General features: G+C 37.1%; 1 protein-coding gene across 2 annotated transcripts in view; it reads right to left on the bottom strand.

The window, feature by feature from the left end:
• The window catches only part of FBXW7 (F-box and WD repeat domain containing 7), a 99,283-nt gene that overhangs the window by 61,808 nt on the left and 13,114 nt on the right, over positions 1–24,361 (bottom strand). Inside the window, exon 1 of one of the 2 annotated variants that reach the window (XM_054382899.1) lies at positions 21,382–21,528. The exons of the other annotated variant lie outside the window; for it this stretch is intronic. Within the exon in view, the coding sequence (XP_054238874.1) occupies positions 21,382–21,528 (147 nt within the window). Of the gene's footprint in view, positions 1–21,381; positions 21,529–24,361 lie in introns of those variants that run through there. 2 annotated transcript variants of the gene reach the window in all.

Genomic DNA, 24,361 nt, shown 5'->3' with positions numbered 1-24,361 from the left:
AACTGCAAAATTTTCATTATTACATTATTTGGACAGAATATCACCTACACTAACCAGAACACTGTCACAAAAAACAAACAAAAAACCACGACTGAAGTGAATGTTGTCTCTCTTGATAAAAGAGTGACACCAGAAATAATTACGGAATCACAGAAAGGCTTGGTTTGGACAGGACCTTTATAGGTCATCTAGTCCAGCCCCATACTGCGTGCAGGGATGTCTCTAGAAAGTAAGATTGCTCCAAGTCCCATCCAATCTGGCCTTGAACACTTTCAGGGGTAGGGCATCCAGCTCTCTGGGCAATCTATTCCAGTATCTCACCAGCCTCCCTGCATATATATTTTCTCCCTAATATTTGAGACTTGTACGTATGATCATTGTTTCAGACCATACATCCCAAGATCATGACCCTTCAGTTCTGTTTGGTGGTTTCAAGAGACATAGTGTCTGCTTTGGATACCAACTTATTCTACCTGAGCAGAATATATCCATCATCTCCAATAGATCTGGAGGGCCTCAAGTAATGCATATATCATCTGTCATTAAGAAGGAAAACATACATAATTCAAATATTCTTTAATATCCAAAGTTAAAAAACAAGCAAACAAAGAAACAAAAAAGGAATCCAAGTTATGACACCCTTCATATATCAGGCTCAGTTGTACTTTGCCAGCACTTGTCCATACTCTTCATGTGCTTCTAGCACATGGAAACCTGTAAACACTAAGGGTCTTGAAAAAATACTGAATGTTATCTATATTCATAAGTATAAACCGACAAGGAGGAAAGAGTGACTCATTGTCAACAAGCAGGATCTTAACTGTATTGACATTTCTAGGGTATTTCTTTAACTTAAAAGGAGTAACGTACTTCCTTTACAAGTAACACACATACACACAACAGATAAAAGAACTGTATTTCAAACCATGATCTTTCAGAACAGATTGAAAAGATGAAAAAAGAGGAAGATTTATAGGCAGCACCACACTGCCCCTTCATGTCCACTAGAGAAACACCACCACAATCATGGTAAATATGTTAAAACTGTAATTTTCCTAAATCTTGTTATTTGACAGCCCCCTCTTCCCCAATAAAACATATTGACAATGGAAGAGAATTAGAATATAATTAAATTTTTACTGTAGTGGGAAAGCCTTTTTTGTTTGGTTGGTTTTTTTAACTTTGATATTCATAGTTCATTCTTTCTCTTAAAAAAAGTATCAATTTTCCACCTTGATTTCATGGTGGGTTATGAGAACAAAATTAATTCAGTTAAATTTAACATTTCTTTAGAAAGGAACACACCATACTAAAATGGATATATTGAGACATGACAGAAAGCTTTAAGTTAAGAACAGAACAATAAATCTTCTATCAGAATAAACTCTTCATGCCATAAGCAATTTTTAATGAGTATCTAAACTATTTCATACTTCATATAAATTCTCCCCACTTTTAAAACAATAGTTTTTCCCAAAGTAGCCTATTCCTTCTGATTAAAAATCCAATTTATATTTTGTTTGCAATTAATGTTAAATCTGTTCTGATTGCTGCATGGGTTTTTGTTTCAGGTAGCATTAAGTAGAATGTCAGTCATAACGTCGACTGAAAATGTGTCCCCTATCTCCAGAAGCCACATTCCTCAGAGTAACACCAGTACATGCACCAGCAGACAAGTCCTCTGCATACATAAAAAGTGTTAAGCAAGACTTTATTCAAGTCAGGTATAATGTTTTATGAAGAGCAATGAAATAATTCCTTAATTTGTCACTGCATTGCTGACTTAACCTTGCCCTAAAGACTATGCTTTGAGAAGTATTTAAAGAAAAAAAAACAACAAACAAAAGTATGTATTCATACTTGGTGACCAAGATATGAACATAGATTCATGGATCATTTCTGGGGAAATGGAACTAGAAAACTGCCCAGAAAACAAGGCAGCTGCATTTTCATTTGGTTTGCCAATAGATACCTAATAGCTATAAGTACACAGTATTTCTCAAGTACATGGCACATCCACACAACTTGAAAACCTTTACTATAGAAAAGGTGAATTTTATTCATAAATAATTCAATCTTCTAATGTATAAACCCTTATCCTCCACACACACAACCTTTCTTCCCCTCTCTTCTTCACTAATGATATTAGTTCTAGATAACCTTGTTGCTGGTTTAATCCCTCAGCCTTTCAAAACTAGGAACTTAAACACAAAAGGAAGAAATTCATTGTAATTCATTTTCTCGTGTAAATCTGTATTTTCTACCTCTTCAGTGCAGCATAAATATTCAAACTGAACACTAATCTTGAGTAATTGAGGTGCACTAGTCCAATCTTCATGCTGTTTTTAAACTACACAAAAGATAAGATTTTGTGACTCTATTGTGAAGCAAAAATAAAGGAATAACAGAAGGTATTATTTTTCTGTATGTTCTACAGACATGTGGCAAGATAAAATAAGAAGCTATTTTCTATTTCAATAGCTGCAGCTTGCTTGCACTTTAAACCAGTAACCAGAAAACCTAAGAAGAGTGAAGCACAGTATATTTATTTCATTAATAAACAAATGTTTTAGGTTTTATTAAAATTAGTAATATGTGGTTGTGTGTAGGGCTGTACATAATGTTTCTATACAGACCTACTAGGGTATTTTGCTATTTTAAAATATATTACTTCTTCATATTAATAGGAAGATAAAAAAAAAATGTATGTTCATACCATTTGTTCAGATAAACTACTCAACAGAAAAGATTACTACAGTAATCTTACCCAGTATTATCAATTCCCTCTCAAGCCAGGACAAGAACTTGCAGTTCCTCCTAGCCCACAAGATGACATGGACTTTATTGAATGTCATTCTAATCCAAAATTATATTTTTCATTACAAACCCAAAATGGGGTATGGAATGATACCGCAAATCAAACCACTACATTGCACAGAGGTAAATACAATTTTCTAAACTGCAACAGCAAAATTTACAATTTTAAAATATTTCTGATCTAAATATTTCATGTGCTACAAATGTTCATATGGTACATAAGATAGACTTAAGTAGAAAATGTGCCTTAGAAATCTCTTTTGCTCATAAATCTATTTGGTCCATTACATTGGTATGGTAATTCTAAACGGTGTGCCAGAGCTGTTTGTTCTTGTGTTCTTTATTGAATCCATGGGACATTAAAGTCATGCTGAGGTTCAAAAACACATCACAAATGTCTGTGGGTCAATCTAAGAAAGTAAATCTAGCTTAGCAAAGCTCAAGTTATGTTCTCCTCCATCCCTTTGACATTGGCAATGGACGAGGGAATACTTAGGAATAGCCAACAGGTCAATTCATGGCTCAGGGACTGGTGCTGCTATCAGCAGGGGTTTGGATTTTACGATCACAGCTCATTTTACAGGGCACTAATGGGATGCACCTGTCCCAGAGGGGTAAAAGGATTCTAGGGCAAGAGTTGGCAGGGCTCACTGATAAGGCTTTAAACCAGATTCAGAGCGGGAAGGGGTTATTAATCTCATGCTTGCCTGTGACAAACAGCAGGGCAGCTCACCAGAGGCAGAGGGATAGAGTGCTAGTAAGGGCTCTCAGCTTGTTGCCCTGAGGCAAGCCAAGGACAAAGCACTGGGACATCCCAAGGGAATCAAGGGGGATTCACGTAAGAGGGTGACACAGCCAGCCCAGCTGAAGTGCCTCTATGCAAATGCATGCATCTTGGGTAATAAACAGGATGAATTAAGGGTCACCGTGCTGCTGGAAAGCCATGACATAGGCTATTACTGAAACTTGGTGGGATGATTCCCAGGACTGGAATGTAGGGATAGCTCTTTAGGGAGGACAGAGAGGGGAGGAGGTAAGGAGGTGTCGCCCTCTGTATCAGTGACCCGCTGGAATCAGTGGAGCTCCACCTGGGGAAGGATGATGAGCTGGTTGAGAGCACACGGGTTCAGATTAAAGGGAAGATTGGGGAAGGTGATGTTACTGTAGGGGTCTGCTACAGGCCATTTGACCAGCAGAACCAAGCAGAGGAGCCCTCCACAGACAAATAGAAGTGGCTTTGTGTTCACAAGCCATGGTCCCCGTGGGGGGTTTCAACCACCCTGGTATCTGCTGGAGAGACAACACAGCTAGGCACCAGCAATCCAGGATGTTCCTGGAATGCACAGATGACAACTTCCTCCCCCAAATGGTAGAGGAACCAACAAGAAAAGGTGCTATGCTGGACCTTGTTCTCACCAATAAGGGAAGGGCTGGGGAGGCTCAAGGATAATCTTGGCTGCAGTGACCATGAAGCGATAAAATTTAAAATCCACAGGGCAACTAACAGGACATACCCCAAGCTTACAACCTTGGACTTTAGGCATGCAGACTTTGACCACTTCAGGGATCTGCTGGCCAAAGTATGGTGGGACAAAGCCCTAAAGGGCAGAGGGGACCAGAACAGCTGGTCAGTGTTCAAGGTCGCCTTCTGTGTGTCCAGGAGCAAAGTATACCCACAAAGAGGAAAGCAGGAAAGAATGCTAGGAGACCTGCCTGGATGAGCAAGGAGCTCCTGGATACACTGTCACACAAAAAGAAATTCTACAAGGAGTGGAAGAAAGGACAGCTAGAATGTTGGGCATATAAGGAAGCTGCCCAAGCAGCAAGAGACCTGGTTAGAAAAGCTAAAGCTCAGTTAGAATTAAATCTAGCCAGGTAAAAGGAAGACGAGGGAAGTTGTGGGCCCCCTCAGAAAGGAAACAGGTGAACTGGGGACAAGTGACATGAAGAAGGGTGCTCCCAGAATAACAAAAGATAATGGCATACACCCATGGGTGCTGAGGGAACTGGCGGATGAGGTTGCTAAACCACTCTCTATTACATTCCAAAAGTTGTGACAGTCTGGGGAAGTCCCCACTGACTGGAAAAGGGGAAAGATAACCCCCATTTTCAAAAAAGGAAAGAAGAACGACTCAGGGAACCATAGACCAGTCAGTCTCACCTCTGTGCCTGGTAAGATTGTGGAGCAGATCCTCCTGGAGGCACTGCTGAGACAGCAGGACAATGAAGAGGTGATTGGGTACAATCGGCATGGCTTCCCCAAGGGCAAATCCTGCCTGACAAACCTGGTGGCGTTCTATGAGCAGGTGACAACACAAATAGATGAAGGCCAAGCAACTGATGTCATTTACCCGGACCTGAACAAAGCCTTCGACACTGTCCCACACCACATCCTAGTCTCCAAGCTGGTAAAGTATTGGTTTGATGGATGGACCATTCAGTGGATAAAGAACTGCCCTGATGGCCACACCCAAAGAATGGCTGTCAATGGGTCCAGTGATAAGTGGAGTCCCTCAGGGATCAATACTGGGATCAGCCTTGTTCAACATCTTTGTTGGTGACATGGACAGTGGCATTGAGTGAACCCTCAGCAAGTTTGCTGATGACACCAAGCTGTGTGGTGTGGCTGATACGCTGGAGGGAAGGGATGCCATCCAGAGGGACCTGGACAGGCTGGAGAGGTGGGCACAAGCCAACCTCAGGAGGTTTAAAAAGACCAAGTGCAAGGTCCTGCATCTGGGCCGGGGCAATCCCAAGGCTGGGCAGTGACTGGCTTGAGAGCAGCCCTGAAGAAAAGGACTTGGGGGTGCTGGTGGATGAGAAGCTCAGCATGAGCCACCAGTGTGCACTTCAGCCCAGAAAGCCAATCACATCCTGGGTTCCATCAAGAGAAGTGTAGCCAGCAGGTCAAAGGAGATGATTCTCCCCCTCTACTCTGCTCTGGTGAGACCCCACCTGGAGTACTGCATCCAGTTCTGGAGCCCCTATTACAAGAAGGATATTGACGTGCTGGAATGTGTCCAGAGAAGGGCCACCAGGATGATCAGAGGGCTGGAGCTGCTCTCCTATGGAGACAGACTGAAAGAGTTGGGGCTGTTCAGTCTGGAGAAGAGAAGGCTCCAAGACCTTATTGTGGCCTTCCAGTATCTGAAGGGGGCCTACAAGAAAGCTGATGAGGAACTTTTTAGGGTGTCAGGCAGTGATAGGACTAGGGGGAAATAGAGCACTACTAGAAACAGGTAGATTCAGATTGGATGTTAGGAAGAAATTCTCCACCATGAGGTCAGTGAGACACTGGAACAGGTTGCCCAGGGAGGTGGTAGAAGCCCCATCCCTGGAGGTGTTTAAGGCCAGGCTGGATGTAGCTCTGAGTAACCTGATCTAGTGTGAGATGTCCCTGCCCCTGGCAGGGGGGTTGGAACTGGATGATTTTTAAGGTCCCTTCCAACCCTAACAATTCCATGATTCTACTTTGATAATGTAATTTCCATCATAACTAAACTCATGTCTATTTAAGTCACCTGCATACAAGTACAACTTCTTTAAGGAGGAAGAGGAAAAACAAAGTTGAATTATCAACAGTCATGAAAGAGAGTACACAATGGTTCCCTGAATGATATGGTTTGGAAATGTATGCACTGTGGAACCTTTAGTGCAATTCAGAATCTTCACAATAATGGTAAAAAGGACACTTAAAGGTGATCTCCCTTTTTTGAACTTACAGCACACCACCTTTTCCCATCTGATTTTACAGTATTATTAGTACTGTACCTTTGTGTGCTTACATGTACACCATGTATTTATGAAACCATCTTAGTAGTTCTTACACAGCTCCTTCACCCGTATCAGGATAGGGCATCCTCTCACTAAAAAAAATTGTTATAAGAAACAGTTTCTAATTAAAAAAAAAAAAGAAATAGAATCTTAAAGTAATGGCACACTAGGTATAGCAAAAGTTCTTATTTCTATAATCATAAACATAATGTCCAAGGGATTCTCCACTCACAATAGGAAAACAAAATCCAAGCTTTCTCTTCTGACTACATAGTAAGTAAGTAGAAACCAAGGGACTAAAAGGACAAGATAGTTGTTTTATGATAAATCTTGAAAAACTGTCATTACAGTTAATTCAGTGACAATACCTGGACCATTATGTATTTTATTTTCTCCTCTGCCTAGTCATATGTTTGGGGTTTTTTGTGGTTTTTTTTTTTTTTTTTTTAACATAAGTGTCAGTTACTGTACTATATGGACTCTTTCCCTTAAACCACACATTCAGAGCTTTGAAGTGAGGCTGGCACCTGAGGGAACCACCTCAACCTCTTTGGGGGTTTCTCCTCTATGAAATACATTGCTACTTAATACTTCAGTATCAGGTTAATTGCAAGGTTTTTGATTAGGAAGAGTATTTCTATCATACTGGTGGCACCTAGAGGTCAGATGACTGTAACTACAACCAATCCAGCTTCGGCTCTGCAAGCAAGGCATAAAAAAAGATTTTAAAAAGTAACCATGGTATAGTGTAGCTGTCCAACACTTGGTGTCAAGTCTTCTTTTTACAGAATTATTCTCAAACAAGCCATGATATTTTTGTTTTCTTAAGAATATATTTTTGTACTGTATAATGTACAGAGCTACTTTTTAAGTTGATGTAAAGTTTTTTGTCAACTGGGAATGCCATCCTGGGAGTATTAAATGAATACTTCAATATCTTTTACTACTACTAAAATTTTCTGGTTTGCTGGCATGAACACACAGATACAGCCACATCTTTAGCAGTACAGCTCTGCTGCCTGGTACTACAGTGACTCATTTTTCTGCTGTCTTTCGTCAGTCTCGCTTTCTGCGCATCTCATGTCATTTGTAGCAAACGAAGTAATGCTGTATTTCTAAGACACAGGCCTGGGACTGGTGTGCTGCCTGGCTTTTCCTACTCTGTGATAACTATAATACTGTTAAACAGTCTTTTGAATCTTAAGCATCCATCAGAGAAGCAGAAAAATGCCATTTCCCTTCAAGCAACCATTGTAAAGACACCAAATCACTGCATTAAGAACGCACAAAGTACAGCTCAAGTTGCATCAGCAGATAACATCTGTCAAATGCTCCTGAACACTTCCAATATTTTTTCTTACCAATCAGACAAGAGACATATTTAAGAATTTTTGTATTATCATACTTTGTAAATAAATACATACTATTATATTTATGACAAAAAAAAATCTGAGAAAGATTTCTGTTTGAGAACATTTGTTAATACACAAACGAATGACACAAGTGAATTGTAGATCCACAAAGTCAAATGCTTTCTTAAAGCCTCAGTAGTATGGAAACTTGACAGAAAAGATGAAATGATCACAGGACCTCCAAGAGGTCTCAGTGGCAATTATACACACAGGATTAGGAGAGGATGGGTTGTCTCGTCTGACTTTGCCTTTGTGCTGGATGCCTTCCAGAATAGTGACTAGTCAGAACGTTATGTGTCCAGTTCTTGAAACACCTTCTCAGTATAATCTCAGAGACCTCCTGTTTCAAACTTGTTATGGACAGACATGCGGTCAGCATTCCACAGAAATAATTTTTCCATTTTTGGTTTAACAAAAACAAAACAAAAAACCCCAAAACCCAAACAACAAACCACTTTTGCTCTTCCAAGTCAGTCAAGAGAAGACAGAGGTTATCAGCAGCAGCTGTTAGCAAATTTGGAGACTATGACAGCAGCCACCCATGAGATGAAAGAAATAAGAAAATGAAGGACATAAAGCAGTACTACCTTAGTCCCAAGGTTTTTTATAAAGCTACTGCTTACAACTACACCTGGGTTCTTGTCTCTCCTCTTGTGTGTACAGAATAGAAACTGTGTACTGAAGGTAAGGTAGGAGAATTTTTTTATTTTGTTATTTTTAAATGCATGAAGTGCAAAGGACTGGGAAAAAAGGTTTCCTTATTTATAATACATGAAAAGACAATATGCAAGGTCTTCCCTACCTAGTATTTTTCTATTGAGGTCTGAGGTCTTGTTTACACTGAAAACAATTCCAATTACTTCAAAGCTAGATTGTAAGATAATAGAAAAGGAAAGAAAAATTAAAAAGGAAGACCTTAATGTTTGTTCTCCTGGATACTAGTAGCAATTTGATACTTTGTATATTTGTGAGAACCCTTAATGAAGGCACACCTAAAACAGGCCAGATAAAATCTTTTGTTTGACACAATTTTTGACACCTCTGTCAGATACATGTAATCAAGGACAAGGTCTTATGAAGCCACTGCTTACTGGCAAGAAGCTGGAAGGAAACCTTTAAACTCTCCTTGAAACATCTGTATCAGTGCATGCATTCTGAGGGTTGTTATTAAGTAGTATCAGATATGCATCAGAGAGATGCAACAACTCCCCAGTTGTGACTGGTAGAAAAAAGGAAACAATTACCTACTAGCTTTAATATTGCATGCTATGGAAAGAAAATTACATATTGTATTTCTAAAATTGATTATGACATTCACAAGCACTGTCAAAGGAATTCAGAAGTTCAGAAAGGTTTTTAGCATATTTCTAAGTAGCAACTGACATTCTTTCAGAAATACAAAGATGGTTGCATATATTAGATTGTTAGTAGGGCAACAGCTTTGTGATCCATGTCATTAGATGCTTTGGAATGACACATCCAGTATCTGGCACTCTGATTCTTCAAAGATAACACACATTTGTATGTCCTTTCTACTGGAACACCTATTGATCTTTTTTTTCTTAAGGAGAACATTGTTAAAGCTTATTGATGATGCTGAGCTAATTTAAAGATGAGAATAAAATACTTGGACAATTCTTAAGGTACCTACAATACACAGGGGGCTACATCTGGGGAAAAACCCCAGACCATTTATTCAATTGCTTTAATTTTGTGCTGCTTTGTATCAGTAATTATTTCCGACCCTTAATTTCAGTATTTCTTTTAGAAAATTGAATTTGAAACATCTATAAAGGAACAATCTCTTTAAAGTTCCAATGTTTTTCTTCAATTCCTTTTCTCTACCACCTCCTTCCTTTTCTCCCCTATGACTCCTAGAAAGCCAAAAAAGCCTACAATACTCCAAGTTTTCAACAGTTTAGCCTCACGGCTTCACAGAATATTATTTTCCCACACCATCAAAACATGAAGTTTTCCTCAAAACTCTGTAAAGAAGTTAAAACTCCAAGTAATGAGATATCAAAGCCTCAAATGTCTGTTACATTACAGGTATAAAAAAATGGACCAAGAACAAAGTGTGTGCCAGAATTTCTTGCATGAAAATGCACAAATAGGTGTCCTGACTTTATGGTTTTGACAGGTAAGCAAAAAGGTTGAACAACTCTTAGATGCAATATGAAATTAAAATTAGAGAAACAGTGAAAATAGCTTAAACAACATCTTAAACTAGTATTTAGTATACTACATTGTTTTTCAATAATTCTGTCGTATGTTTCACCCCTCTGAGGTCTGATTTGTGTCTGCACAAGTTATTGTTACAAAAAAGATTCTATTTACAGTCTTCTAAGTACATAAATATACAAAATATTGTACATTATGCATACACTCAAACTGTGCAAAAAAGCACATATACTGGTGTTCATATAAAGATTACTGTTGTCTCTTCATAGACAGCTTGATTTAAAGGGTTTTTCTGCTCACTAATATTGTTCATGCTTAAGTAATGCAGATTTGAATTGCAAATCTTAAAATCACCAAGAAAATAGGAGGTCTTAGGGCCAATTATTACATAATATGTCTCAATTTTTATATTAACGTATATAGACAAAACACAGACAATGCTAAGAGCAGATAAACACAGATATGTTCTGAAAGATGAGTTTTATTAGGCTTGCAGTACCTGTTATGACTGCCTAACTATGTCTTGAATAACCTCAGGGGACATAAATTGTCTACTGAAGCCCAAGAATATGCTGAAAATTTTCAGCAGTTATGAATTCATCTTGTCTACATGTCCACTGCAAGGAGCTGCCAAGGCTACCTGTTTCTGTAAGTTAGGTCCCCCAAGTCAGAAAGACACTTCAAACGAATGGACCAGTAAGAATTTTTACTGTAGGTTTCCCTCTGTATCAGGAAGAGAGAAAGAGGGAAGTGAGGGGGAACACAGAAGGTTTCTGCATCTGCCTTTCCTCACTACCGTGGTTGCAGGAATTAATTGAGGATGTGTTCTATGTCTTCAAACATTTACTTCGTTCACACACCAGCAAGAACACGTCACTTCTGCTACAAGATCTTTCTAAGAAAAGTAAGGCTAGACCTGCTAAACATGGCCATAACAGACAAATATGCAATATTTTTGGGCATTTAGAACATTCACTTCTGCACTCAAATTAAAATGGGCCAGCACTTCAGAACAGGAAATCATTTCCTCTTGACCCTCTCAGAAGTTTGGATGCCTTCCCAGAAATCTCAAGACTGGCACAGGGCTTAGTACTATGTCTGCAAGACAGCTGCATCTGGATACAACCCTTCATGGGAATGCACAGGACAAATCAAGGAAGACAGGTTGAACAGATGTAATAAGCTTGAGGTGGTACCAGGTCCAAAAAGTGATCCACATTTATCTCCAAAAAAATTTCACTCAGTAAGGCAGTGCAAAATGCAGACCATTTGGAAAGCTAATGATAGTTATGCCAACAGATCTCTTGGAAATCCATGATCATTCACACAGCTTGGGAGGGAATGGCTAGAACCCACTCAAGTTTTACCCCATGATGACCAGCTCTACATAACAAGCAAACAGAAGCACCGAAGAAACCAAAAGAAATTTACAGTAAATGAGTTTGACAATTAAATGGAATTATTCCGAAAAAGTTACAACAAAATTTCTCCTACTCATGAGAAGGGAGAAGTGTCTTCAAGAACATCAAGAAAAACACTACAGTGATTCCACTTTTGCAATTTTAATTTAGTAATATCAGGTACGAACCAGGCACTCACCACAATAACTGCTGTTGCTATTATTCTAATAAATTTTCTTTCTGAAAAAATACTGCTACGGACATATGTCCTTAATAAATCTGGAAATTAATTTCAGCCCTCACATTAATTGCAATTAGTGTCAAGTTTTTATAGCGCAAAGTGGTCTCAACACATAACAATATTTCAAACATGATGAGAAAACTAACAATTTCTACCAGAAGCAATTTTATACCATTAAATAAATCTCAGCCAGAAATAGCACAGACACCATAGATCCTGCCATAAGCTAAAGGGATGATACAGACTCACTTTCTTTAATTAGTATGATTCATTTCTTGCCATATGCAGTGTCCATTAGATAACCTCACTTATTTTTTGCATCAGTGTGAAACTGCAAAATCAGTGACAAGCTTACGTGTCTAATACATGACACAAACAGAAGATTATCATCATTTAAAACTAACCATTATTCCCAAAAATGAAAGGTGCACAAGCATCTACTCTGGATGCTATTCAAAATAAGAGAATTGGCACACAAGCATCCATTTTGGATGCTATTCAAAATAATAGAATTTGTACCAACTATGAGAGTTTATTATCTGCTTGGAGAAAATAAAGCAAGGATAAGAAGTGGAGATTGATTGACATGTAATATTTTGTTATATTTAAACCTAAATATATGTGTTAAAAAAGTAATTAATAAGCAGTTCTGGGTTTATATTTCTTCAACCTGATGGCTCATCTGTTTCAATTAGAAAATATTAGACTAGTCATCTACAGATAATGCCCTGTTTCATTAAAGGAGGTGCGTGGGCTGTAAGGGTTTCCCAGAACTGCATGCAGCATAAGTGGAGGGGGAAAGGACAGGAACACAGTGGGTGTAAAAAGGCAGGAAAGAAAAGACAGATGCTTTAGGAAAGCTATGTGAACAGAATAGGAATTAGATGGTAGAGGACTTGGTTTATATCTTTATATATAGTCCAAATTTGGAAGCAGAGAGGCAAAAGAAAGGAAGACTGCAAATTCATGGTAAGAATTCAGTCTGATATTTCACTAACAATGAACCAGAGGAGAAATGCGAGACAGAATGTAGTAGTGCTGCAAATATGTTAAAATTGCAAACATTCTTGCCAGCTGCTGCTATCATGAAAAGTAATCTTGTGTTGGGGTTTATTAATAGCAACGTATTTTGGAAGAGACAGCCATTTGTACTTACAGAGTCCTGTATCACGCAGATAGACTTAAGAGCAACAAAATCTTTACTGTTTAAGTATAGGAGTAAGTTTACCTAAACACAGGGCATGTAGGAAAAAAAACAATGCTAGAAAATCACCAAAAATACCTGTATGCACTTCCTCTGCTGTTTTTTTCAATTTTTAGAAAGTAAAATTCCATTAGGAGAGTATTCTTGAAAAGAGCAGCATCACCTACAGAATAGGGGCCAAAGAACCACAGAACAATTTTCTGTTTCTACTTAGATATCGACACATTAAGTTTCTATCCCCATTTTGTCTTTTGTCTTCCATCTTTACAAGCTTACAGCATTTAGGACAGTATTATTATAGTACAAATAATATTTGTAAATAAAAGCATGCCTTTTAAACCCATGTCTGTGTATATAAAGAAGATCTCCCATGATATCACGTAAGAGCAGTATGCTGAAACTGGTTGCCTTCATTATGCATTAGCTTATTTTATAAACTGAAATATAGACTGACTACAAAAACTGGGGTGAAATGCATTTTCAGAAATTCCACAAGAAGGTACACATATTAAAATACCCGGTTGCAATTTGCATGTATTCGCGTATTACAGATCCCAAAAATAAACCTTAAACCTTTTACCTGAGTCTTCTACACACAAGCTCTCTCTTTTATTGCTGTTCTATGTACTACCTTACATATGCAAAGCAGTGTAGCATGTACAAGCTTAACTATCTGAAACAGTGAACCAACTGAAACAGGGGGAAGATGCACGTTTTACTAATTACAACATAAAGCATCACCACACTCTATTCCCTTTAAAACAAAAACACACTCCCCTAGATGACACAAGTTTACTATATTAGCATTTACCAAGTGTTATGAGTTCCTTTGATACTGAATGTAAAATAAGTTGGGTTAAGGAAGCATTGCTAAAGTCGTAATTTTTAAGGGAAGAATACATATGAAACAATATATGTAGACTTTTAGTATAATTTATGAACTTCAACTCATTCTTTTGCAACCTTTATCAATCAGTTTAGAGGCAGAACTTAAGTGGTCTTACAATATATTAGAACACAATCTACAACAATGAAAACTGCCACAATGTTTTGTCTACTCTGTCAAAATTAACAGCAATAGTGAAGTTATTAAACCCAGATTTACTGTATGGCCTTCTTGCACAGGATCAACATTTTTCTATCACACACAGAACCAACACTTCTCTTTCATAAACTTGTACATTTGCAGCACAATAAAATTATAGTACAGTTTGCAATTATCATCTAAATTTTAAAGAATAATCATTACTCTGCTTCATGAATCATATATTCTACTATTAAAATTGTGTCCATTTGAGAAGCAAGTAACTAGAGAAGGTTGTTTGGTATGCTATCAAAACTGCACATGACTACATAAATGATCTGCAGCCACCACTTTAAGGAACACAACAAATCAGAAGTATGGAGTTCCTTGACTAAAAAACAAACAAAGGGAAAATTCATGTCAGCTTCAGTTGTTGTCTTCTTGCCTTTTCCAACAATTATAAACATTATAAAATATCTGAATATTTACAAAGACACTGCTGTTGTCTCTATGCAAAACTCTATTCTTCAAACAATTTTATCATGAAACCAAGATAAAAAAGTTCACCAGAAAGTGGAAAGAGGGCAGAGGGAGAGAAAGGTAGAAGAGGCCCACTTTTAACAGAGGATGAATGCCAATGAGAAGCTGTGGAGAGAAAGCAGAATTAGCAGTTGAAAATGAGGTAAAAGACACATGAGATTAAGCTGACCAGGGCACCTTGGATGTAGAAGAATACACAAGCTGGGCAGTGAAAATAGGAAAGAGATGGGGTCCTTTTTCTGAGAAGAAGAACTATTTAAAACTACCAAACCCATCATTCCCTGACAGTAACCATTCACTACATAAGGAATGAAAATCAGATGTAATAAGTGGCAGACATCTGAGAGCAAGATGCTAATGATGGCTATGACTCGTCTGGGTGTTGTTCCACTCAAAATCTGCGGAATGCCAAAACAACTATTTCCAGTTAAAATTACTTTGTCCTCTTGTGTTTCTATATTAAGAGATAGTCATGACACAGCAGAACATTTTTTCCTCACTGAGGATCCTTTCTCCTCACCTGAAAGAGATCTGTTCAAGAAATTAAACTCATTTCACTTGTTGTAGAAGGACAAAAAGTATTTGCTTAATGATAGAAGGGACTGCAAAATGAGAAAAAAAAACAGGTTTCAAAGCAATAAATGAAGTATTTAATTACACATTACACATCCTCTGGCACAATCAATCACCAAAGAGGCAGCTGGGGCAATTTATGGCATCACTTTTGTTTCCAATTCACTCTTTTTTTTTTGCTGGATACTATAACCCCGCAGCTTGAGATGACGAGAGACAGACTTGAAGCAGGTAAAGAGCTTTCAGAGAGTCAATCCAGCATATTTTAATAGCTCTATGTGAATAACAATAAAGTTTTTAAAGACATCTAAACAATTGGGCACAAAGGAGTAAAACTTCCCAGACAATCTTCCCTCTGACATCTCCTGACAGGAAGAGACTGACTGCAGAATTGTCGTAACATGCTTTTAGCATCTGCACCCGCACATCACTCTCTAACAGACAGCACTGCTCACTGCACAAGAAATGGAAGTTTTAAATGCATTGAAACCACAAAGAAAAAAACATTTTAGCTAGCATTAAACATAAATGAGTTTCTGATTGTTGCTTTTATCTTGTCCAGGAAAAGGTAGAACAATTTAAATACAGAAGTATTTCTGGAAGAGTCGGTATGCTGGCAGAGGAACACTGAATATTATGAAAATGTGATCTCTGTTAATGCTATGACACATGTTGCAGTTTTTAATTCTTCTGAAGACAAAATCCACAGAAAACCCCACCAACTCACCCTGGCCTCCAAACCTCAAGCAAGCAGTCAGAGGTTGTCCAAGAACTTTTGACCCAGTACAGCAGGTTGGGCTAGATACGCACTGTTTATCTGGCAATTTTCTTTTTTTTTCCCCAGGGGACACAAGGAACAGCTGTTTGAACAGCAAAGTAAGTGCTCCTACCTACAAAAGGCTACCCTAAACCCAGAGCTGCTGCAACATACTACAGGAGAGGACTCGAAGGGAGAGGGCAGGGGGTGGTTTGTTTTTTTTTTTTAAAAAAAATTAAGTCTTTTGCTATGGATTTTTTTTTCCATCTCTGTGGATTCTACTGTATTCCTTATCAAATACAGTAGAGTCTCAACAGGTTTGTAAGCAAAATGAAAGAGGTAACTGCAGAAAGAAGGAAAGAAAGAAGGGTGACGATCAAGATTAGACTGCCTCTGCTCCACATTGAGAAAACAAGTAACACACCGCTTTTTTTCAAGGCTATCACCTCTCACACAGGAAGAACTTTTATTCCTCCTATTAGAGGAGATGAAAGGCATAAGAAAAGCAGATTCAGAGTGGAGAGACTGCATATCCTTTAAAAAAGGGAGGAAACAGTTCATTATTCAAGACAAACAATGTTCTAAAAGGAGTTACCCTCTAGGCTGTGTGCTATGCAAGACAGTCTTGCTCATTTCTGTAAGTTTTCGATATTCCTTTCTTTCCACTCAAAACCATCTGCATTTTCAGTTAACTTCCTTCTGCTGAACCTCTGAAGTACGTCTGTTTCATTCCAAAAATCTTCCAAAGCTGAAACTCCAAAAATTATAAAAGCAAGAAAATAAACACTTATAGTTCAAAGTTTAACAATGAAAAGTAAAACTTCAAGGCTAGCTTTTTTATTATGAAAATCTGCATATTCAGAGCAACAGATGAACTCCTTCATGAGAAATAAGCAAAGAGGACAAGAACTTCCTTTCATGTAGATACCAACTGATCAGTTTATGAACTGTATTTCTGCTCAGGTGACAAATTTGAACACATACAAGGGAATTTGAAGCAAAGGCTAAACCAGCTTTGAAAGAAAGTTGTTTCTGATAGCTCTTCAAAGAGACTTCTTACTACCACTGGCCATAATTCAAGATCCCTGCCACAAAACTCAGAACAAAAAGGTCTGTTGTAGAAGGCGCATGCCTGTGGGAGTACTCTGATTTGTCCAGTGAAAGGCTTTTAAGATTCACGTAAGTTTTAAATTAAAAACTACACACACACACATCTATATACATATATGCATGCACACATGCACATTTTCACACATTTTTTCTTAATGCTCTTCTGCCAGTCTCTTGTTATCAAATGGTAAGAAATTCAAATGCAAAAAGTTTCAGTTTGGTTTGTTGGTTTGGGTTTTTTCCATATTATTTCAGGGGTTTTCATATTACTTGATCCAAAGCTGGCTGAAAAACAGGGAAGTGTAACATGGGAAGATATACCATTTCAGAGAAAGCTAAATAAATTTTGTCCATTAAGTAACTTCCTACTGTCATCCAAGAAATAACATGATGTACTCAAGCAAGAAGCACGATCTGTTGCAGAAAAATTCAGGACTTTATTCCCCTGAAAAACTGATCAGACAGACCACTCAAAATGCTGGTGCAAGCATTCACACAGCTTTGACTGACAATGAAAAGGTTATTTCAACACAGAAATGAAGAAACAATTCCTATTAAATGAAGCTGTTCATGCATAAGACACATTAGTATTTCAAATAAATTATTAGCATACCAGTCAACCATAGGAAGGAATAGGAACTCAAGTCTCATCTGTTCTACTGTAGTAACAAATGGACTGATACTACATGTAATGCTTCAGTCCAGTGGATGCTCTTGCATATGAAAAACACAGGCTACTATAAATATATATATGTATTGACACTTGAAGGCTGATCCGGTGTTCACCTCCCACACAAGTACATGCTACAGAGGGAAGCATTTCACTGACGAACTATGCTGATGAATTGCCTGATTTGGTGGGATATGTTTTAAGGGTAAACCATACACACATTCAGTAAAAGCATTCTCACAAAAATGGTATAGTATAATAGAATTTTTGAGGTGTCTGGGAGTATAGATCCTGAAAATAGATAAATGTATTACTTTGGCTTTAACAGCTTGAAATACCACAGGATGCTGCACACTGAAACCCCTGCTTTTTTTAGCGCTACTTTAAGTCACCTGAAATGAAAGAACAAATTCTCCAGCACTTTAAAAACAACAACAACAACAAACATATTCAATGTGCAACAAGTACTGGAATTATCAGGGAAAAAAAAAAAAAAAGAATGGTAAAGAAGGAAGATATCTAATTTTCAAGTACAGCTTTTGAAATAAGAATGACACATTTCAGAGGAAAAACACTTCTACTGTTAGTGGTTTAAGAGCAGTCTAAGGAAAAAATCACATAGCTAATTAAAAGACTAACTTTTTCTGAAGTGAAAGTATTTATCACAGAAAAAAAAATACAGCACTTGATTTTAGAAGATACGTGACATGCATGACCATCTTGTAAGTACATTCAATGAACCAGCTGCAGTTACATAGCGCTGAAGAGCTAAATGATATCTGATACCTGAAGCATGCACTAGCTGAGAGGTATTCATTGCTTCTTCATAATACACTGTAAAACCTACTTCAATGTCTACAAAAGAAACACTAACAGCAAAAGCAGACCATGGCTATGTCTAGATTTGACAGCATTGCACTAATAATTCTAGTGGCAGCTTTGAAGGAACACAAACATTGTGTTAAGTACAGTCATTTTACAACTAAGTACTGAAGTTACTCTCAAGTGCCACACAAAAAACGCTAAACGATACTATTTTAAACTAGATTCAGATTAGCAGTATTGCAGACAAGTGTTTTAACCACATGAACAAACTGGCAAAATATGTAAGGGAAAACTTTTAAGTCCTGTGACCAATTATAGTGCACTTCTTGATAGAAGTCCAGCATTAACTAATGCAGAGGATGCAGAAGCCATGAATTGTCAGCTCTCATGATGGAAGTATTTTTACTCCCATGGATCACAGTACACATTTTAAAAATGTTTTGCTCGGTTTAATGTACAATTAAGGAGGGGAAGAAACGAGTTCAAATAAGGAGAACGTTGATAATCTCTAAGTCAGGTCAGTGTTTGAATGGCCCAATCATAAACTTGACAGAAAAGGAGCTGGCATTGACTTATTACCAACTTAATAATCTAGAAGTAAACTGTAGCTCAAGTTCTAAAACATATAAAGTTTAGGTCGGAGCATTAAATGCTAGGTACTTGACACTACTTAGTAAATGAAAAGCAGGATTTAAAAAAGCTAAATCTAAGATTTGCCTATTGGTGAGAACTTTGTCTCAGAACTTGTATTTTGCAAAAAAGTAATTTTTGGGGGGTTGCCATTAAGTAACTTCCTACTGTCATCCAAGAAATAACATGATGTACTCAAGCAAGAAGCACGATCTGTTTTTTTATGCACAAACACAGGTCTTATATGGAACCTATGTGTGTTAGCATGGAAGGAACCCAATATGGTAATCATTATGAGTTACATGAAGGCTTTGAGTATTGCAAGGCATAAGAGCAAAGGAGGAGCCCTAGTCTTTTCCACTATTAGCATCCATTATACTGAGAATTATTAGTTTCAGAAGACACGATAAATTTAGATAGATCATAGCTTAGCTGGTAAAACATTCTTAATTTCCTCCTTAGTCCTAATGCTGAAGTAAAAGTAGACGCTGAACAGCTTCTTAAGCCCTCCTAGAACTAAAACCTCTAACTCATTAAACTTGTTGCTTGAATTCAGTGTAGGTCAGGACAACCAAGAGACATTGTGGTCATTTTGGAAGAAAGCAAAGATGTCAAAGAACTGCTTTAGATTTTTTTTTTCATATTTGTATTAATGTGACCACATTTCTCATTACAGAAAATACACACATAAAACATTAGCACTGAAGTTCCAAAGGTAGAATGTATTAATAGAGCCACAAAAAGACTTGTGCAGTAGATCTACTGAACTTATCTTCTATGCCATATACCATACTTCATCCAAGATAAAAAAAACTAGATCAGAACATACTTCAGATGCTTATTTGCTTGCAAACAATTCTCAAATACAAAAAAAAAATTGAAAGCACATATAATATAGAGGGTTACTTTATCACTTTCAATGTTATTAAGTGTTCATATTCTACGATTAAAACATGTGTAATATTTAATTTCAGAAAAAAATTCTGAAATGCACACAATCCTGTATATCCATATACGTACACATTTTAATATATATGTTCTAATTTTTCATTGCTGCAGGTTATGATGTTGGTAGATTTGAACACATGCCATCTACTCTTCATGTAAGAAACATCCTCAGACATTCAAACCAACATAGTAAAAAGAAATTAAGATTTCAAGTGTGATCTTATAAAAATCGATATTTTGTCTATGATTTAACTAAGTTGACTAAAATGGAGTGTGTTCTTGTTCAAGGACAGCCATTTACAAAAGCTGAGCTAGATTTTAAAACTTGCATCAATAACTGGAAATAGTATTTATTCAGTAGCAATAGAAAACTCAAATTAGTGTTGGGAAAATTCATTATGAAAAGCAAATGTATTTAAGTTTTTACTGAAAAAAAAAGTCTAAAAACCTACATAAAGGAGAAAAATTAATTTTACTTTAAAGCATATGAGCTCAGCAGCATGCAAGCCAAGTAACAAAATCATATATAAGCTGACTTGGAAATACTTTTAATTGAAAACTGTATATTACTGAGAGAACAAAATTGAGAATACTTTTTTCACTTGTTTGTTTCTTTATAACGTGTTTTAAGATCCACTTTTTATTCATGTAGTTTCTGAAGCTGTAGCATAAGACCTGTGATAGTCTGTCAGGCTAGGATTGTCTATATATAAACTATATCACAACCTTCACATAGTAACATGCTATTTTTATTTTATGTAATAGCAAAAATGTTATCCCCACTACTGAGTTACAAAAGTATGAAAATTGTATTTTAAGAACTCTTTAAAAAAAAAAAGTATAAGTTTTACTTTAACTAAATTCTCTACTTCTGTATCCAACAAGTCACATGTGCCAACACAATTCAGAACCGCATTCAATGGATTTTACTCCAAGCTATCTACACCACCTAAAGAATGAATAAAAGCAAAATACACATTTGTGAATGCATGTATTTAGTGCAGCATTTGTTTCCATCTATGGGGTTTACAACTGTAAGAGAGTCTTTGTCATGTCCCTTTAAATGAATAATAGCTTCAGCAACACATATAGATTTTAATTAAATTAAAACACAAGAATTACTGAAATAAACAACCCGAGGGCTCCTTTATGGCACCCTGAGTGAACACATAATACAGGTGTAAGTATTACCTTGTGGAATGAATGCACCATGACAAAGCACTGAGCTCTAAGCCAAATGATCAAAAGTCTAGTTTTAAAGACTTTTACACTTACCCGCCTACGGCAGAAGGGCAAGCCCTGTGCAATGATGCTGATGCTAAATATCTTCATCACAGTTTGGTGTGGTAGAGGTTCTTTGGCACTTTTAAGGTCAACAGGAACCAAGCCATGGTCGATGGCAGTTTTTCCAGGTTTGGACATTTTATCGTTCTTATTTTGTCAAGTCTGCTAATAATGCAAAAACATTGCTAAAAGCTTTGCTTCTAAAGTTGCATGATCTCTTTTTTGTTAAGTAGCTTTTTTTAAAAAAAAAAAAAGTATGTTTCAGACTGGTGATTCAGCTCCCCACAGCCTGCTGCCTTTGTCTCTCAAGGTTCTCCTGCCAAGTGTCCTGACCTGTCTGCTGCTCAGTGAAGTGCAAGCTATCCTAGTATAGACACAAATGAAACTACCAAGGGGCAGGCAGATTGCTCCTGCCAGTCAAACAGCTGGTGGACCTCCCCTGCAATGTCAGAAGGGCCTTTCTCCAAAAAGGATCCACAGATCGAAAAAGAAGAAAATCATGACTGTCAGGAGTTTTAATAGCCACAGCTGCTTTAAAGGAAGAATTATTTTTTAGTTATTATTTACTTTTTAAAATTTGGTGGTGTCCTTTCAGGAGAATTCGAGGAGATCCTAACCTTCAGACAGTAACAGTGTAACTGCAGGATCAACTCCCCTACTTTTCTGACAGATGACTTTGAGACTTAACAGCTAGCAACTAAAAAACCGACCCAGAATTTGCTGTTCCTCGACCACCATATCCACAAGAATAATATATTGCTAAGCCCAAAAGTTAGAAAAGGAAACAAATGCAGAGAAGGGGACAAAAACTGTGGGTTTTTATTTATTTGTTTTAATAACAAATGTCCCCCAAAATGAAAATAGTGTCCCAAAACATGCTCTTTTAATAGACAGAGGCTATCATTGTATTTTCACGCACATTTTCATCTTTAGCTCCTTATTCCTGGTCTTCCTTACTTATGTGTAGGTATCCCAGCCTGTACCTCCTCCCTCTTCCCTGCTGCTGTGAGGGCAGCAGCACCCAAGGGAGAGGGTGTGGGCAGGACACAAGAGTTCAGTTATAGGAATGCCATAGTACTGGAATAGTCTTCCCTTTTCTGGCCATCATGGGTTTGGGTACCAGCTAAGTTATCCACAATTAGTTCTCTTCCACTTTTAATAATTTAATTTCTTAATCAAATTACGTTTTATGTCCCCCAAATCCCTTTCTGATCTGCACACCTGGACATGTATCTTAAATATATATTCACATTTTAAAAGCCTTGTTTGAGCAAAGCTAAGCAGACACAAAAGCCTGTGAAAGCGCCTTCTGAAATTGCTGATGAGCGAATCAGAAAGCCATCAAAACCCTTGCATGTACTGAGTACATATGTATTTAGAAGTATGCACTGAGTCACTACACAGTCCAAAACAGTGAATAAATGACCATTAAGAAACCTTTTTTTCCCCCCACTGTTTGTTTTCTACTATTCCATTGAAATGCACATTCTGACACAGGTTCTTCTTCTAAAAGACTCTTTACATTTCCTTCTTAGAAATTCATTCTACAAACTCTGAAGAACAGTTTACTATTACCTGTACTGAACAGCGATATCATTTGATCACAGTTTATAGCTTCATGCTGAATTACTTCACATTTTATACAAACAAATATTAAGCTTGGACTTGGCTAGAAGACTTTGGAAAAGTCTACCTTTTTATCATTTCTGAGAAAAAAAAAAAAACACTTGTACTAGCAGATGAGGGATCTTGTTGGTCTAATTTTATTTCCCTGCATCATCACTTCTTTTTAGTCTTAGATTTGCTACACATTACTGACTGCTGACACATTATTGTCCTACAGTAACGCTTAAAGGCCCCAAGCTATGCTGGACAGCTATAAACATTTAATAAGTCAAAGTCTTTAGCCTGAAAATACAACACTGACTAATTTAAGCAGCAAGAGGGTGTAACAGCAAGACAAAAATGGCAAGGGTTGGTTATCTTGGAAGTGTCAGGCATATATTGCATTTAGTAGATATCACTTATTTTTGTATTGATTGCACACATAATTCTAATTTAATCTCTAAATGTAAAGTTTTATGTGTACTTTTGTCTTTAAAAGTATGTTTAAAAGTTTTATATGGGGTGAGAGCATGTGCTTGACAAATGTGAAAACTAAGAAAATTGGAGCTTTAATGCTTTGAAATACATTTCTCTGACCTCCTGTTTCTAAATAAAATGGGGCTGATTTTGAATTATGCTCTTTTCATGTGCCTGTCTGTCATTTTAATCAGATTAGATTTGAAATCAGATCACACATTTAGATGGAAAATGTGTCTGAAAACTTGAGTTTGAAAATGCTAGTTTAAGATTGTCACTGCCTATTAACTGCAAAGTTAGTAATTCAGAAGACTCCTCTTTCTTTTTTGGCCAGCTGCATGAAAAGACATCTTTGTAAAAAGAAAGCATGCAGTAAACAGCTGTAATTTTTATACCTCTCAGTCAGTCATTCAAAGTGAAGAGTTTTAGGACCCATATACCAGAAAGCAAATGCTATAAAATTAACAAGCTCATCCAGTGTACTTAACTCTGGAAGGCCATGGTTTCAAGATGTGGATCTAGGAAATCTATTTCAGCAACAAAAACCAGCTTAGTCTAACTTTTCAGAATCTTCTCCTTAGAACTGACAAATGTTTTGCATATTAACATTACTGGAAAAAATAAACTCAAAGTCTTTTAATATGGTGAAGGAACAGTACAAGAGCTAGAGAGACCTAAATGAAATATTTGCAACTACAGAAACATTAAAACACAGAAAACAAAACTCCATTTTTTTCAGTTCTTAACATCGGTGAACAGCTGCCCTCAAATGGATGAAGCAGAGCACTGCAACATTTTTAAGTCACCTTCCCAAATAATAATATCAGCATAATAATCTTTGGAATATGTTTGATAATACACTTCCTAAAAAACATTTTCAGTAAGCTCT

This window comes from Indicator indicator, chromosome 8 (genome assembly GCF_027791375.1).
Source record: "Indicator indicator isolate 239-I01 chromosome 8, UM_Iind_1.1, whole genome shotgun sequence".
Lineage (NCBI taxonomy): Eukaryota > Metazoa > Chordata > Aves > Piciformes > Indicatoridae > Indicator > Indicator indicator.
Note: the sequence above shows the minus strand (reverse complement) of the source record. Positions and strands in the feature narration are given on the sequence as shown.